Source organism: Lissotriton helveticus, chromosome 3_1 (genome assembly GCF_964261635.1).
Source record: "Lissotriton helveticus chromosome 3_1, aLisHel1.1, whole genome shotgun sequence".
Taxonomy (NCBI): Eukaryota; Metazoa; Chordata; class Amphibia; order Caudata; family Salamandridae; genus Lissotriton; species Lissotriton helveticus.
Genome location: NC_136061.1, coordinates 1,542,061,085 through 1,542,077,305, shown reverse-complemented (window position 1 = coordinate 1,542,077,305; position 16,221 = coordinate 1,542,061,085). Strand labels below are relative to the sequence as shown.

General features: G+C 45.3%; 1 protein-coding gene across 1 annotated transcript in view; it reads right to left on the bottom strand.

Moving 5' to 3' along the window:
- Nucleotides 1-9,949, bottom strand: part of MPZL2 (myelin protein zero like 2) — a 78,804-nt gene extending 68,855 nt beyond the window's left edge. The window contains exons 1-2 of the mRNA XM_078682256.1: nt 9,792-9,949; nt 7,987-8,153 (exon numbers count right to left, since the gene is read on the bottom strand). Coding sequence (XP_078538382.1) covers nt 7,987-8,153; nt 9,792-9,837 — 213 coding nt within the window. The 5' untranslated portion in view covers nt 9,838-9,949. The remainder of the gene's footprint in view (nt 1-7,986; nt 8,154-9,791) is intronic.
- Nucleotides 9,950-16,221: the final 6,272 nt, after the last annotated feature.

Here is a 16,221-nt window from a genome sequence, read left to right as displayed (position 1 = left end):
GGTATGGTTTTTCCACCTCTAGCTTCTTCACTCTTTCCAAATACCAGGACCCACAACCCAGGTAGCTTATGGAATCAAATTTGCAAAACACAGTAATCAGGGACTCACGTGCAGCTCCCAGTCACCTTCCCGATCAGAATGTTCAACGTTTTTTACGAGAGAGATCATATGTAAAACATTTCCCCAGTACTTGCAAAGGTCAGAGTTTTTTTTTCATATTCTTTGACAAACTCTACGAACTTGGTTTTCTAGGTTTTCCATTTTTGAACTGAGAGTATTGAACATTGTCTGGCTTTGCATTATGTCTTTTGGATAAAGTGTACCATGCGCCTTGTTCATATGCCTGCTGAGAGAAGATATGCAAAACCTAATTTTTCATTCTTGTTCTAGAAAGCATTCCAAAGCAATGTTTCCATAGCCTCAGATATGATGAGCATACCTTGTAACGAGCTAAAATAATGAGTTTCGCTCAATGCTGACTGGACAGTTTTGCTTCCAAAGATTTCATCCTCAATAAGTGCATTGTCTATGCCACATCCACTGAGGTAATTTCCAGTATACCACAATGCAACTTTCATCATGTGGAAAACGCCCATAATTGGATAAATATAATCAAATTCTACTGGATTGCTCATAAAAATGTCAGCTGCAATACGGAAAACAGCTTCATCACACAAAATTGGCAGGATAGGTTGGTCTTCAAGCTGAGCATGCACATTTTGGAAATATTTTTAGATCTGTGTATACTGTTGCGCAGTTTGTAACTGAAGATGGTATTACTGGTAAAAATCTAACCTTCAGTGGGACAGGATTCTGGGAGATCAGAGCATGAATTTGAGCCCACTGAGGAAGAGGTTTTTATTCATCCTTCAGTCTGCATTGAATAAGGGATATGAAATTCAGTTAAATCAGCTTTGCGGACCGTAGCATCATGTAAAAGAAGATTCATGTCCTCAGACATTTTTTTACTTTCTGGTAGACTGAGACGTGTTGATGGCTTGTAGTGATTTTGCACATGTGGGCAAGGCAGTTGGGTTATAAGTTAACAGCTTTGTTTGTTTATGCCTACAGCTGGCACAGTTTGTTTTTCCGCAGCTACTTCATTGGTACGTTCTTAACAATGCACCATTGCAGTATCACGTGTGCTCGGTGTTTCATACAAAGAACAGCGGTCTTCAACATCAAAATTACCATGAGAAGCAATTATAAATCCTTTACTGGAAAAGTGACTTGGAAGTGGTGTGCTGTCGAATTCACAAAATTTTACAGCATGAGCTGCCAACACGTTCCTGCCCTGTACTAGGTCATAACTTGTTAATACACTAATCCTATTCATTGAAGTGATTAGCTCTCTACTTTTGCACTTGTCATAGATTGCGTTGGCAGTCGTGTAGCGGAGTTTTCTTTTTGCCATGATGTAATTCATAAAATATCATTTAGAAAAGACAGTACATTTGCACAGCATAAGCCTGGCGGTTCATGGGATTGTCTTCTACTTCTTCGCTTATATCTTCAATGCCATCAATGTTGTTGGTTTCTGTTCTGAACTAAAGAATTTTAGTTTGTAATAGTTTTGCTTCGCTGATATTAAACAATGATGTAAAAAATGTTAAGACAAAATCAAGCATTCTTGTTGACTCCCACAATTTGCGGAGTTCTGGGGCATCACAACATTGGTCATCAAGTCCAAAATCGAAATCTTTCAAGATGTTTCTTAAAATGGTTCCTGCTGAAGTTACTGCACCCTGTCATCATCTTTTGGCAGCAACAATTTCAGGAGTCCAATCTGCTGAGAACACCTTAAGTGAAATTAAGTCTGTCGTCCATTCTCAACAGAAAAATCTTAATTTAATCATTATGGATCAATACAGTTTCATCAATGTTGACCATTATTTCTCTGATCTCACTGACTGCGACCCCGTAGCCAGCACTCAAAAGTGGCTTCAAAACTTATTCTGCTTTTTCAAAGGGTGCAAACTTAACTAAAAACTGGCTGTTATGTTGGTGCTGGGAGCTCATTGTACATTCATATTTTCATATGTATGCACGCATGCAGTTCGGGTGGGTTTACAAATCCATTCACCTCGCTGTTTAGATCAGCTATTTAGCTGAAAACTTCATCGTGGAAGAAACTTGCTGCAGATAAAAACATGTTTGCCCTTTGAGACTCACATACTCCTCATTCGTCAATCTTTTTGGCTCTTGTTCTAGCTAAACCACAGATAACACATTGAAGATCCTCCGCTTTCTGATCAGTTGTTGGAGATGGACAGGGGTAGCGATCGGTTTAAGTAGATGGGCATTGGGTTTGGTTGTCGTCGCTTTCTCAGAAGACAGGAATGCTTATTGTGATTCATTGGTTTCTGCTATTTTTTGACAAATTTTTTCCAGGCTTTTTCAATAGTATGTCTTTTAGCACTTGTTACAATGATAAAATATTTGATCCTCTTCACCCATCAGTTTCAATCTTTTGAGAACTTTGTCTTTCTGTATTTCAGCAGCATCTCGAACTCTCTTCTGTTCAGCCGCAGTTAATGTTAGCTTTTCTTTCGGACTAGTTTGACATGACACATTTTTCTTTGTTTCAAGAAATCGTCAGAATTTGTAGTTAGCAACACTCTGTCAGGAGGTAAAGATCCTCTGCTACCACCTGCTTCACTCATGTTTACAAACTTGAATCAACCGAAAAACTGAAACAAAAACAATATTATAATACAATTATAAAAAAAAGAAGATGGCTAAAACACATTATAGAGCCGCCATTTAGGAAAATGTTGGAAGGGTTGCTCAGAGGAGTTACCAAACTAAAGTATATAGGTCTCATGGTTCCTGAAACGTTACATCTTTACTGCAACACATCCATCATTTATAAAAATGCTATCCAGAATAATTTGGCCTGATCAGCAATGTCTACCCCAGCAAAATTATTTCTCGGATACAAAAACACAAATCAAAAGTGAATTTTTTTTAGAGTTATATCAAGGGGCCAGGACTACAAGGATGCAGGGCTCCCGCTTCGGTCAAAATCTGACCTTAAATGGTAAAAATAGGCCTAAATTTGGCCATTTCAAGATGTGTGAGCCTTTAAAAGGGTGAGTGCTGTAATGTAGCCTTGTCTCAGGTTTTAAATGTTATCGAAGGCTATGGGACTCATGTAAAGGTTAGTAAATGTCGGAATTTGTAAAGCGCATAGCTACCTCCACCGGAGGTGTCCCGGCGCTGTCCGTATATCGCTTAGGAACCCTTCCTGGCTTTCCTGGGAAATGTCCACTCCTGGGCACCCCCCAGGTGCAGCCAGGCATCCCAGCGCTTTTGGGGCCGTTGTGGAGACTAAGCAAGCTATTGCCCAGAGTTGCAGCGTGGGACCCATGATCAGAACAGGCACTGAGGCGAGAATATCCAGTCAGGGGAATTAATGAGCCGGAGACCCACCAAGGCAGGAATCGAACCCTGGTCAGAGCTCTGCATCAAGGTCTGCCTGGTCTAACCATTGAGCCACACTTCTCCAACGAGACATTCAGAGTCTCGTTTTACATACATTCTGGTACTTGTTTTGCTTTTTTACGGTATTGCAAAAATAGAGAGGCTATCAGCACTAAAAGCCGGGTCTAGTAGCTCAGTGGACTAATGCATCCACTGCAGGGGCCTGTGTTTGACCTCATGGTCACAGGTTCAAATCCTGGCGGGTCCACTCAGCCTTTCATCCATTTTGGAGGTCAATAAAATCATTACCATTGAGTTGGGTAACAAACATCTGTTATTCAGCGCCAGGACACCTTTGGGTAATAGTGCGCTTTACAAATACAGCGGTTATGTTAAGTTAAACACTGGTCAACTTGAGATCTAAAAGTCACCATTTCTGCATTCTATACTCATGTCTAACATAGGAGAGCTTGGGTTCTTCAAATAGCGAAGTGTTTCTGATCTGGCACTTGACATGGACCTATTTGAGGTCTAGAAAAGGAATGTATGGTGCTTGGCTACCCTCTGTTGGATAGTGCACTATACAAATCAATTTAACATAACCAGTGCTTGAAATGGAAACATAGAAGTGCAAGTACTCTGTAACCAGAGTACCTACTTTTTTCTTAGAAGTGCCGGTACTCTCCAATGAAGCGTAATACGTTTCCATTGAGAAGTGCAGGTACTCTCCTCAAAATAAAAATGTGCTAGTACTCAGTACCGGCCCATTTAAAGTACCGGCCCATTTAAAGCACTGAACACAACATAATCTTCTCACACCTGAACATAGTTGATTTGTGATCAATAAAAAACGCATAGGTCTGGCAAAACTATTCGCCGTAGACATGATCATCTCAAGAGCTATAAAAACATGTCTGAACTAGCCACCAACAACATAGGACAGCTTGAGAGCTAGAAAATAGCAGGTCTGATCACACTACTCACTTCTAACAGGGGTCAAGGACAGAGCTAATAAAACAGTCCTGGGTGAAGTACCCACACCTAATATGGGGAAACGAAATCTAGAAGAACAGGTGTGACTGAACTGCTGCAAGCTGACAAGGGAGCGCTCGAGATGCCACGCGCTTCACTGGTGAAAAATTAAGCCGATGGAGAGCACCTGGGCCCAGCTGGGACTCATGGGAGGAGGTTCACAAAGGAGGGCGGGAGAGTACCGCATTGGAGTGCCAATGTGCTCATATCGCATCTTGTGTTCACGCCCTGTCCGGGCATCAACGTTTTTGCAACTACAGCCCCCAGGGCGGTTCAGGAAGAGACTTATGCAAAGGTTCCATGTTGGGGTTTGGTCGCGGCCACAAGCCTGGACTTGTGCCTTAATTGACAAACAAATCTGCCAGGTCTAGGCACGCAGATAAAGAACAGAGTGAAGCTGTTGTTGTGACTCGCACACACGCAGCCTGCATGCCAGCCTGTCTGTCCACTTTCAGAATAAAGTTGCAGAGACAATTTTAGGGAAAGAAAACACGCAGATATTGTGTATAAAAAAGTGACATTAATCTGGATAGGGTGAAGTAAAGTAGCATGTCAGGCCTTGACAAATAAAATGGAAATATTTTGCCCCAAGTTGTGACTGTCCATGAAACAAGCCTTGGCAAACTGAGCATGTTTGGCTTGCTCTTGGAGTCCTAAACCAGAGCTTTAAATGGGCAGCACTGTCCTGTACAGAGTACCTGCACTTTTTTAATTTGAAAGGGAGAGTACAGGGCACTTTTCAGAAGTGCTGCAATACATTTAACTGGGGAGTACTGGCACCTCTCAGGAGCAAGCAGGTACTCTAAATAGTAAGTCCCTGCACTTCTATAGTTCACTGTTAAGCACTGTCCTAAACCATTACAAAAAGAGGGCTGTAGTAAAAGCAGAAACTATCACTTGCTGCATACAATGTATATGCCCGATAAACAATGTAAACTCTGGTGAATTACTGTACTTTTGCGACGTAAATTAGTGCTTTATACATTACAATGCAAGTGCTCATTATGAGATGGAATGCTACACCGACCAGGCATGAATTAACACGAGCAAGAGAAAATTACTCCACCGATTTTGAAATATTTTACTACACAGCTGCCAAGCCGGGTCTACGTGTACATTTGGCATGCAAAATAGTCCCTCATCCATTACAGTGCAATCAATAGGAGGAAGAATGATGTACTAATCCAGCCACTAGCATAAGAAGGGAGAGGCAAATACCCATCTGGGCGCAGACAAAGTCCATCCTCTATATGTGTTACGGTTTAGTTAACAATTATAGCTTTATTGTCAAGCCAGCGCTAAATGCTAGGAAGGTGGCAAAGGCCCTGAACTAGTGGCCAAGCCGGTGAGCCTCGCATAGGGTCGACAAGCGCTAGCCAGGGCCCTGCATCCTGCCGGAGGTGGAGATCATGTCGGTAAGAGAATTCGAGGAAGAGGGTGTCATTGCCACAGAGTCCAGAGGAAATGCAATGCTGGTCTTAGCGATTTAATGGAAAGATAGAAGCACTGGTACTCACTAACAACAGTACCTATTTGTTCTTGAGAAGTGCCGGTACTCTCCCATTAAATGTATTGCACCCATGCAGAGAAGTGCAGGTACTCTCCCTTTCAAATTAAAGAAGTGCAGGTACTCAGTCCAGACAGCACCTGCCAGGCGTGCAACGCCCATAGGGCTAAAAGGGCTTCAGCCCTAGCCCCTAGACACTCCTCCTCCTCCACCCCCCGCCCCTTCAGTCGTGTGTCTCAGCCCGCACTGCTGCAGGTCAGCTGCTCTGGGCTTGGCTGGGCAGTGTCTGGAGCCTTATCTCTGGAACTGCCAAGTTTTTCACAGGTCTTTAAAGACCATTCGCATATTTATATACCTTTGTAAACAGGTTACCAAGGCTAAGTCTTTTTTCTGGTTCCAGTACCCCCTGGGCCCCCACCCTGCCTATTCCTTACATTTACTGCAGTAGTGTGAGAATGCATTTCATTAAGAGGAATATAAAGTAGGGTTGCCAATCGAAAAATACCATGTGTTGTTTAAAGAGCCTGCAAAGACCTTGTCTTGACACTAAACAGGGTTATAAATAAAAAAGCATGAATTCATTTGTAATGTGACTTTTCTGTCTTTGTTCCCTTTAATTATCAGTCATGGATTATTCAGGCAGCCCTAGAACACAATTAAAAGTGCTTTCTATTTATATTTGCGGTTCGAAGTATGCACAGATAAGTGCTGGAAATACAGTTTTTGGTGACTGTTTATTTTTGTACCGTCTGGGACATCAAAATAGTGAGCTGGCAACCCATACTATATGACTGAAGGTTTGTTGCAGGATCAGCACATTATTTATTTCCTCCACCCTAGATCCCTTATTAATGCCATAATAGCAATAATTTAACTTATATCTGAAACCCTACGCCGCCGTCAATAACAAGCTGAGTTACATCAAGTGTCTCGGAATGCACCATACATTCAGACAACTCACTCCTCATACTCGCCCTTCACTTTCACGCTCACCCTGCACTCACAGCGACCACACTGATCACATGCACTCACACCATTCACCTGCGCACCCTACACTCACAGTGATCACTTTGCTGTTCACCCTGTACCTCACCCTGCAGTCACAGGAGCACTCTACTCACCCCGCACTCATGTGCCTTTTCATTAACCTGTCCCCCTCACTGCTCAATCTGCCCATCACTAACCATGCATTAATTTGTCCCAATCTGCATTTACTACCGCACCCAAATTAATATGGTCACCTAACTCACCCTGCAGTCACTCCTCTTGACCTACTCTCACACTGTCGCAGTGCTCACCGTGCACTCACATGGGCACTTCTGCCACCCACACAGCGCAGAGGGTTAATGTGCCCGATACAAAGAAAGTGTACCATGCAGAACACATAATTGAGTGTGTCAACTATGAGTAGCGCTATTAACAATAAAATGAAGTGTCAGAAAGGTGCTATAGAGAGATGAGGTGCATTGTTGGCGAGTGGTAGTGAGGGAATTCATGGAGAAGGAGGAAATGGGGGAGAAGGTGTCAAAAAAAGACTTGCACAGTGTGCGACTAGTGGAAAGGCCAGCCCTGGCTGAGTGTGTTAGCCCCCCACCAGAAGTTTGGGTCAAGTTGTGCCTCTGGTACCTGCCCAATTAAAGCACTGGTCTTAGTTGAAAACAGGAGTCATGTGCAGACCACAGGTCTCATGTGATGCTTCTTGGGGTCAGAAGTTGGGGTGAGGGGGGTTGGGGTGGGCATGGGCCGGGGGTTCTTGTGTGCAGACGTCAGGGGAGAGTACATGCCAATATAATCAAGAGGGCTTCTCTAGATGGCACGGAACGGGCAGAATAGTCAGAGACAGGCTTGACTGGAATACCCACAGGTAAGAACAAATTACGTGTAGGAGGGTAGACTTGAGGACAGCCTTAGACCAGTGTACCCAGAGAGCTGTGCCCAGGGGGCACGGACAGGAAGTGTGCGGTGCTGGAGAGTGGCTGCCATACACATGAGCGAGGGCACGCGCGTAGCAGGTATTCACTCACTGGCACGCCGGCGCCCCCTGCCTCCGGGGTGAACGTCCATTCCACGTAGAGCTTGTCTAAGACGGGCACCGAGGAGGTGAAGGTGCACTTGAGGCGGGTGTCGGTCCCGTTGGCAGCCTCCAACTCCCCCGGGGTGTGAACCTCAATGGCAGCAGCCAGCAGGGCGCCTAGAAGGAGGAAGGAGGAAGGAGACAGGCATGAGCTGAGCACCCACACTTAACCCTCGACCGCCCCGAGAGCGCCGCCACCTGGGATTGAAAAATAGCTGCAGTTTGTAATACCACGAGTTATTTTCAATAAAATGATGGTCTTCAGTCACCAACCCCAGAAGGATGAAACTACAAGCCTGTCCTGCTGTGACGGCAACACGATTTTTAGCAGAGCTCACCGGTGAGTACTTGAACCCATCAGTGGAGCCACCTTAGCTCTTTTCGGCGTACAAAGCAAGCAGCTTGGTTAAACTGTCAGATTAAGTGCTAAAGGGGCGATGGAGATGGGTCAAGTTCAATCACAAGTCAGGTCGGTTGCGATGGGGAGGGGTCAGTCACTTCCAGTTGTTGACTAAAACAGCGGGGTCTGTCTGGAGGTATCGGGAGTAACGCAGGACCACTTGGCAGCGATTGCTACGAAGGACCTTATGATTTTCAAAAATAATAAATGTGTACTTCGCTGATGCCTGTGTTCAATTTTTTTATCGATTACTTGGGTCAGTCTCATGTTACCCATAAAGGCGTAATAACCTCACTTTGTGATTGTATACTTATAACTTTGCCTTACATATCTTATGCTAACCCTGTTACAGGCGTTTTGTCTGCTTTGGTGAAAATCAATAAAGAATTTTGAAATTAAAAAAAGGAGTACTAATAACACAAATCTGGAGGACATTCCGAACCCTACAGTGAGGGGCGGGAAGGTGTGCAGTGGTAACCTGAACATCCTTCCCACACCCAGACCTGTTCTGCAGACTCCCACGAGGCGCCTTTCTCACGCCAAGAACTTGTCCGGGGCGCCCCGGGGTACGTGGAGATCAGGAGACGCAGGCGTGTGTACTTCGAAACTAGAGCAGCAGTGAAGGGAAGAGTCGGGTGCACTGTACAGCTCTGAAGAGCCGAGGTCAGGTCAATCCTCATGATATGGGGCAGTGACGTAAAGCAAAATGATGGCGCCTGCCAGCAGAATGGGGCCAGGGGCCTCTGAGACTCCAATAGCTAGCAGATGCTATAGCTTTTGGCTGAAACGAGTGGGGGCTGAGCCGTAGAGGGGCCCCCACGATCTGTGCGGCGCCTACCCTTTCAACCTGGAATGTTCAGCCCTCACTTAGAGTATTAACTACAAGTCCCAAAATGCAACGCGCTGCTGGTTTCAAAAAGAAGTGATTGACTTAAGTTGCCACTCAAGGTGCCGGGCTACGAGCCCACTATGGTACCTACATAATTTACGTCAGGTTTGTCTGTGACGTCTGAAAGTTAAATGGGGCGGAGGATGAGTCAATCACATACAGTCCAGTTTATCTGAAAGACCGCGAGGCAAAGCCTAGTGTAACGTCATCTGGAGATACTCAAGTCAGGTGGAAGCTGCGTGTCCGGAACGCTAGAGATCGAGTCAGAGGTGTGCATTTCAAGTCGGTCTTAAAGGGGCCCAGCCAATTACGCGGGACCTGTTAATGGCTAGGTTTGTTAGGGACAGATGCCGTCTCGGGTCTGCTCTCACCCTCTCCTCCCCCCGGCTGCAGCCTCGAGTTTGGATGCGTCCCTGTAAAGTCCAGGAATCCCAGGATAACGGGGGCAGACCCAAACCCCCCTTACCTAGAGTCTGAAGCGCCAGCAGCAGCCCCCAGCGCCGAGGATCCATCGGGGGAAGGAGTTCCGGGGCCGGGGGAGGTTTCACTGCACTTGCAGTCAGAGGCCGAGCACTAAAATCAAGGGAGGAGGGAGTGGACTGGAGACAGCCTCTTCCTGCTCTCCCGGGAGGAGGGGCCAGACGGCTCACCTGGAGCAAGCAAGGCAGCCCTACGAGCCAGCGCGCCTGCTGCGCAGATGTGTGTGTACTCTGCGAGGCTCAGACTGTGAGGTGCGGGGGAAGGGTTTAATGGGTCCATTAACACTACTCCTAACTACCTAATAAGATCCGGGTCCTCTATATTCCCTGAAGGAAGTTCTTCCACTATAGGAAATGTTGTACTCCATGCCTATAGAAGTGCCTTCATAGTGTGTTATTATGTTTTGAGTGTCTGCCATGTATTGCAGTTGTATACCTCTACTTGTATCTTGTACGTTATGTAATTTGCACACGTCACTTTTTCCTCTTGTAACGTATCGCTTGCTACCTCTTCTTGTATTTTGTTTGCTTTTGATACATGCAAGTCAAGAAGTCTTTATTCGATTAGTTCATCATAAAAGACATAAAAAATACAATAAATACATTTGAACAATTAATAGAATTATTAAATCATTTGACAAGCTAATCAGCTTCTTGAACATAAATATAAAAAATTTGAGTAATAACACACATGAGACATTACATCATCAATTAAAATGTGCTAAAAGGACTCCTACTATTTGATATTGTTAAGAAACCTGCATCTAAGAACCCAGGCCCATCCAAGGAACTTCGCAACCCCTACAACAATAAGTTGGTCCAAATTTGTTTTTAACAGTCTGGTTGCTTCAACAGCCAGTCTAGTTCCTAGCTGCCGGCATACGGGTTTTAACCATTTGGCTCTGGGAGCAGAATATAGCGGACACACATACAATAAATGATCCAAACTTTCCCGAGTATCTTTGCATTTAGGGCAGTAACACAACTTTTCGGTACCCCATTTTTGAACAAACTCCCCTATTGGGAGAGAACCGCATCTAAACTGAAAGAATAATTTACGATCCAAAGATTTGGATATAATATCCCAGAACCCCTCTAACTTGGGTGTATCCTTATGTACGAGGAACAGTCCAGTGAGGCTGCTAGGGTTTGATTCCATGAACGTATTATGGGTCACCCATTCCCAATAACATCTCTTTAAATCCTTTTTAGAGGGAAAACTAGCTAACTCGGGCGAGTACCACAGTTCACCGAGGCCCAGGGCTAGAAGGATGGATTTAAGATCTCTGAACCATCCTACACTAGAAGCACCAGAACTGTTTTTGACCTCCAGGCATGCTGCTGCATAGTGGTGAAGTTCAGGCGTTGTCCATAAACGACGCCAAAATGCAACTGGCCGGAATCTCGCTTGGGCCTCCACTGGTTGACATCCCAGATCGTAGAGAAGTGGAATAGTTGGAGTCGACTGGGGAAGACCTATAGACAGTCTTAAAAATTTATTTTGGGCAAGCTTTAATGGTTTCAGATTACAACTGCCCCAAAGCTCCGCGCCGTAAAGAATGGCTGAGAGAACCTTACCACCATAAATCTTCAAAAGAGGGGACATTGGCCTTGTGTAAGATCTTTTATGTTCTTTAATCAGTGCTCCGCCCAGCTGTTGGTGTTTCAGGGCCATGAGCTCGATCTGATGGGACCAACTCAGGGTGTCACTGAAAGTGACACCCAGATAGGTAAAGTGCTTGGTTTGCTCCAGGGGGACACCCCCCATAAAAACCCTAGCAGTAACTCGTTTGCGCCCCCTTAAAACCATAAATTTGGTTTTTGAGACATTCACCTCCAGCTCATGGTCGCGGCAGAAACTCTCGAACCTTGTCAGTGCACGTTGGAGGCCCTGACGGGTTCTTGAAATCAGGAGAGTATCGTCAGCGAACATGAGCAGGGGGATTTTCATGCCTGCCAGGGTTGGTGCATCCGTTGAAAAATTATCAAAATATTTCGTAACTCTGTTAATGTATAGAGAGAACAAGGTAGGCGCTAAGACGCAACCCTGCCTGACCCCCTTGGCCACCGAAATTTTTTCTGTCACTTCGCCCGGTTTGCCCCAGCGCACAAAAGCATACGTCTCAGCGTGGAGGTTCAGTATGAGGCGCACCAGAGCGGGAGGCATACCCAGATCTAAAAGGCAATTCCATAACCCTGCCCTTGGGACAAGGTCAAAAGCTGACCGTAGATCCACAAAGGCAGCATATAGGTTGCCCTTGCCCAAGGTTACCGTCTTCCAATGCAATAACATGAATCGAAACGCCTGGTCCAAAGTGCTCACACGGGGTCTAAACCCAGCTTGGAGAGGAGTAAGGATGTTAAAATCCTCAATCCATGCCTGGACCCTTAAAAGGACAAGACGGCTAATTATTTTCTGGACCGCATCAATTAAGCTGATCGGTCGGTAGTTAGAAGGAACCGACCGATCACCCTTCTTAAATATGGGCAATATTTCAGCACCTGCCCATGAATCCGGGATCCTAGCACCCATGGCCAACGCGTTTGCCAGACGTACTAAGTATGGTATCCATAAATCATGGTCCTGTTGAAAAAGGTCCGCAGGTATACAGTCGGGACCTGGTGCTTTCCCTCTTGGGATAGCTTTTAGGACTAATTCAACCTCGTTGGCTGTAAACACTAAAGTGTCACAGGAAATAGGCCAGTTAATGGAATCTTGTATGTTACCAAGACAACTGAATTGTGCCTCAAAATATGACACCCATTTGCTTTGCTCAATGGACGCTGGGCCGGGACGGTCATCATGGGACTGTCCCCACCTGAGTAGGTGCCAGAAATGTTGTAAGTTCCTGGCACCACATGCCTCAGCTAAGAGGCACCAGCGCTCCTCGTCCCAAGCGGCTTTGGCCCGGAATTTAACTACTTTATATTCCTTCCTACAATTTTTAATTAGGACTTGGTTCTTTGACTTCAGAGCCTTAAACAAGGATAACTGAGATTTCCGACAAGTTTCATTGTACCAGTTTGCTGGCTTCTTGCCCTTCCCCCTGGCCCCGTGAACAGCAACCATTTTTACAAACAAGGTTTTTAGGGAGAGAAATAAACCAGCATGAATATCTGTGACTTTTGAAAGTGTCGAATCCTGCTTTTCACAGATATCAATTTCCATTAGTGAGTTTGAAACCAAAGACCTAATTTTAGCTCGTGCATCAATATCTACAGCAACCTTTGGCCAGCGCACCCTCCTTAGGTCATTTGTTAATACCACTGCCTCTTGTACAGGGTTAAGCTGTGGATCAACCGGCCCTTCAAAGCTGGAATCCTTCAGTTCCGCTATGAGTGGTTCATGGTCACTTTCTGGACGCGGTTTGATGGACATATCCTGGACTACGTGCCACATTTTAATATCAACTAGGATATAATCGATGCGGCTAGCGTGTCTGCCATTAAAAAACGTTTTGTTTCCCTCCCTATCGGAGTTGACTCGCCCATTAAGGGCACGCAGGCCCCAATTTAAACAAAGACCTTTTATAAATGTAGCTGCCTGGGTCCATTTGACAATAGGGGGTAGGTCGAGTTGGGGAATCCCCCAAGTCTGATCCTCCTCCTCGGTCAATATGCCATCCTCTAAACCTAGGGGTTCAAAACAAGTATTAAGATCCCCCATAACGACCACATAACCCGCTAGTTGTATGGAACCCAAGAAGCCATCCAAGCAGGTAAGTGTCAAAGAAACTCTGCCACCAGATAGCCCTCTAACATATACATTAATAAGCAGTAAATCCAACCCACTACTAGATTTCACAGTGATTATCAGGATATCTGGACAGTCTATAAAGACTTCCTTCACAGACACACCTGCTACCTGACGAACCCATATAATAAGCCCCCCTATAGCCCTACCTCTGTGGCCTCTGACTGCTAGTTTATTAAAATTCAGGAAGCCTGGGAAGTACACAGCTTCAGTTGCCCAGGTCTCCTGAAATGACCAGACATCACCCCGTCGAATAAAGTCCACCCAATCAGGAACACTAATACAAGATGCAATACCCGCAACATTCCAGCAACCCAGGGTGGTACCCTTTTTACATAAAATATCACTCGTTTCAGTTACAACGTTAGGTGTGAACACATCAGACAAAGGAGTGGAAATAACGTGCCCCGATGTAACTATAGCCTGACCACCATTTGACAAACACTTAGGCCCTACATGACACAGAGAGCCGGAACCAACATTTACAATATCCACATCATCAACCAACACAGGAGGAGATACAGGAGTTGATGTTTCTCGCTCACCACTATAGTTGGAACAGTCCTCCGTGGGAGGTTGAGGATGGACTACCATATTTCCGGGTATGCTGGTTAATGTGCAGCATACATTACCGCCCCCAAATCCCACAGATTCAGGAACTTCAACCCGAGATAAGCGTGCTGGTCAATCGTTTGTCGATAACCAGGACAACGGATCATACAAGTTTTTTAGAGGGATATTCCAGAATTCATGGGGCCGGGTAGGCCTATTTGGGGGGGGATAAACTGACAAGGAACTTAACTGCTGTTGTGGCATTGTCGGAGCAAAAGGCATAAAGGCAGGTGGTTGTTGGATGTGGTTGAGAAATATTTGGTCCGGTGGAGGTGGGGGGCCCCTTAACTGGGTGGTGATCTTAGCCCAGCCTGGAGTCTGAACAGGACAGTTGTAATTGGATTGCATATAAGAGCGATACTGCACCTCGGGGTTAAATTGGAATCCGTGATAATTATTGGAAAAGTTGGTCCATCTGAGAGGGTTTTTAGTTTTGATAGGATTGTTTCCAGATGGTTGGTCTGTCGGATTAATCAGGGTTTCAGGATAAAAGTATGTAAGGTTCTTTGTAGAAATCCCTCCCTCATTACTACCTACATACCAGTCGGACAGATGGGAAACAACCTTATGATCCCTAAAATTAATAATAATTATATCCCCCTCTATGTCCTTGGGGCGGATCCCTACCCACCTGCATCTTCTGACTGTAACAATGTCCCCATTAAGATGTGAGGGGAGGGGCCTATTTGTTTTCAGCCAGAAAATGACTTTGTTTTTTAAACTATCATTATTTTCCCTGTCCCCTTCCGCAACCGGAGGCACATCCGTCATAACAATCACATAGTTAGAAGAATCCGGTGGCAAGTCAACATTGATCTTTTGGGGAAGGGATTGGGGTTTATTAGATGGACCAGAGGGGTTGACTGTTTTACCCATCCCTTTCCTTGTATATTGTGCCATACCCTTCTCAACAGGTTTATTCAGAACCACCCTGGGCTTTTCTTTCACACTATTCACCACTACAGAAGTTGTAGTAGCTATAGCTGGTACTATATTGGTGTTTACAGTAGCCTTTTTTGAAGCGCTCTTGGTTGGTACACTAGAAGTGGTAGTCAAGGTACCATTACCCTGAGGTAAACCAGGACGACTGGACGACGGGCCAATAGCCATGACCCCACTAGATGCATGGACAGGGTCGGTATTAGCCAATATACGATCTAACTTATCACCCAGTAGCCTAACACGTTCCAACACAGGAAGCATGTAAGATTTAATTAGCTTCTCAATGTTGGCGTAGGACAGCTCATGAACCTCTTCTCTGGGTGACTCCGGAGTTACCGTCACCTGTGTGTCTGAGACCTCTGAGGCTACAATTAGTGAGGGCCCCAGCTCAATATTAGACTTATGCAGGGCAGGTGAAGAGATCAGGGCATTATGACCTTTCCTTTTGACCCCACCCTTCCTTCGTCTTTTCCTTGGAGGGGAGTGCACAATCCTTTTAGCCTCTTCAGGCTTAAGACTACTATTACATTTACTCGTTGAGGCTGTGGGCACACAAGGATATGTGCCCCCTGATTGGCAATTGGGCAGCGTAGGACATGGATCTAGACCAATTACATTGCCAGTTGGAGAATTTAATACCAAAAGGCTCGAGTGATCCATTGGCAAATGACTAGAGTTTCCACCACTGTTATCGGCGGCACAAAGCGGGGAGATACTTGGAAATCTGAAAATGTTTGGAGATTGGATAATGTCAGTGGTGTCGTCCTCAGTTGTGCTCAGCCCTTGGGCGACAGTCTCATGGGTGGAATTTAGGACTGAATGTGAGTGCAGTGAGATTTTCTTTAACTGCTCAACGGAGCGGCGACGTTCTGCCCTTCTTTCCGCTAGGAGTAAGTCCCTATCTAAATCCTTTAAGGTTTTTTTAAAGAATTTATCCAAAGGACCCAAAGCAGAAGTTCCTACACCAGGAGGGGCGGAGTGACTCATGACGGTTCCAATCAATAAGTGTTAAAGCTACAAAACAAGTAGTAAACGGTAGCAAAGTCACAACACAGTACCCCGAACCGTTATAAATTGTAAGATGAAATAAAAATAACCTGGCCCAGCCC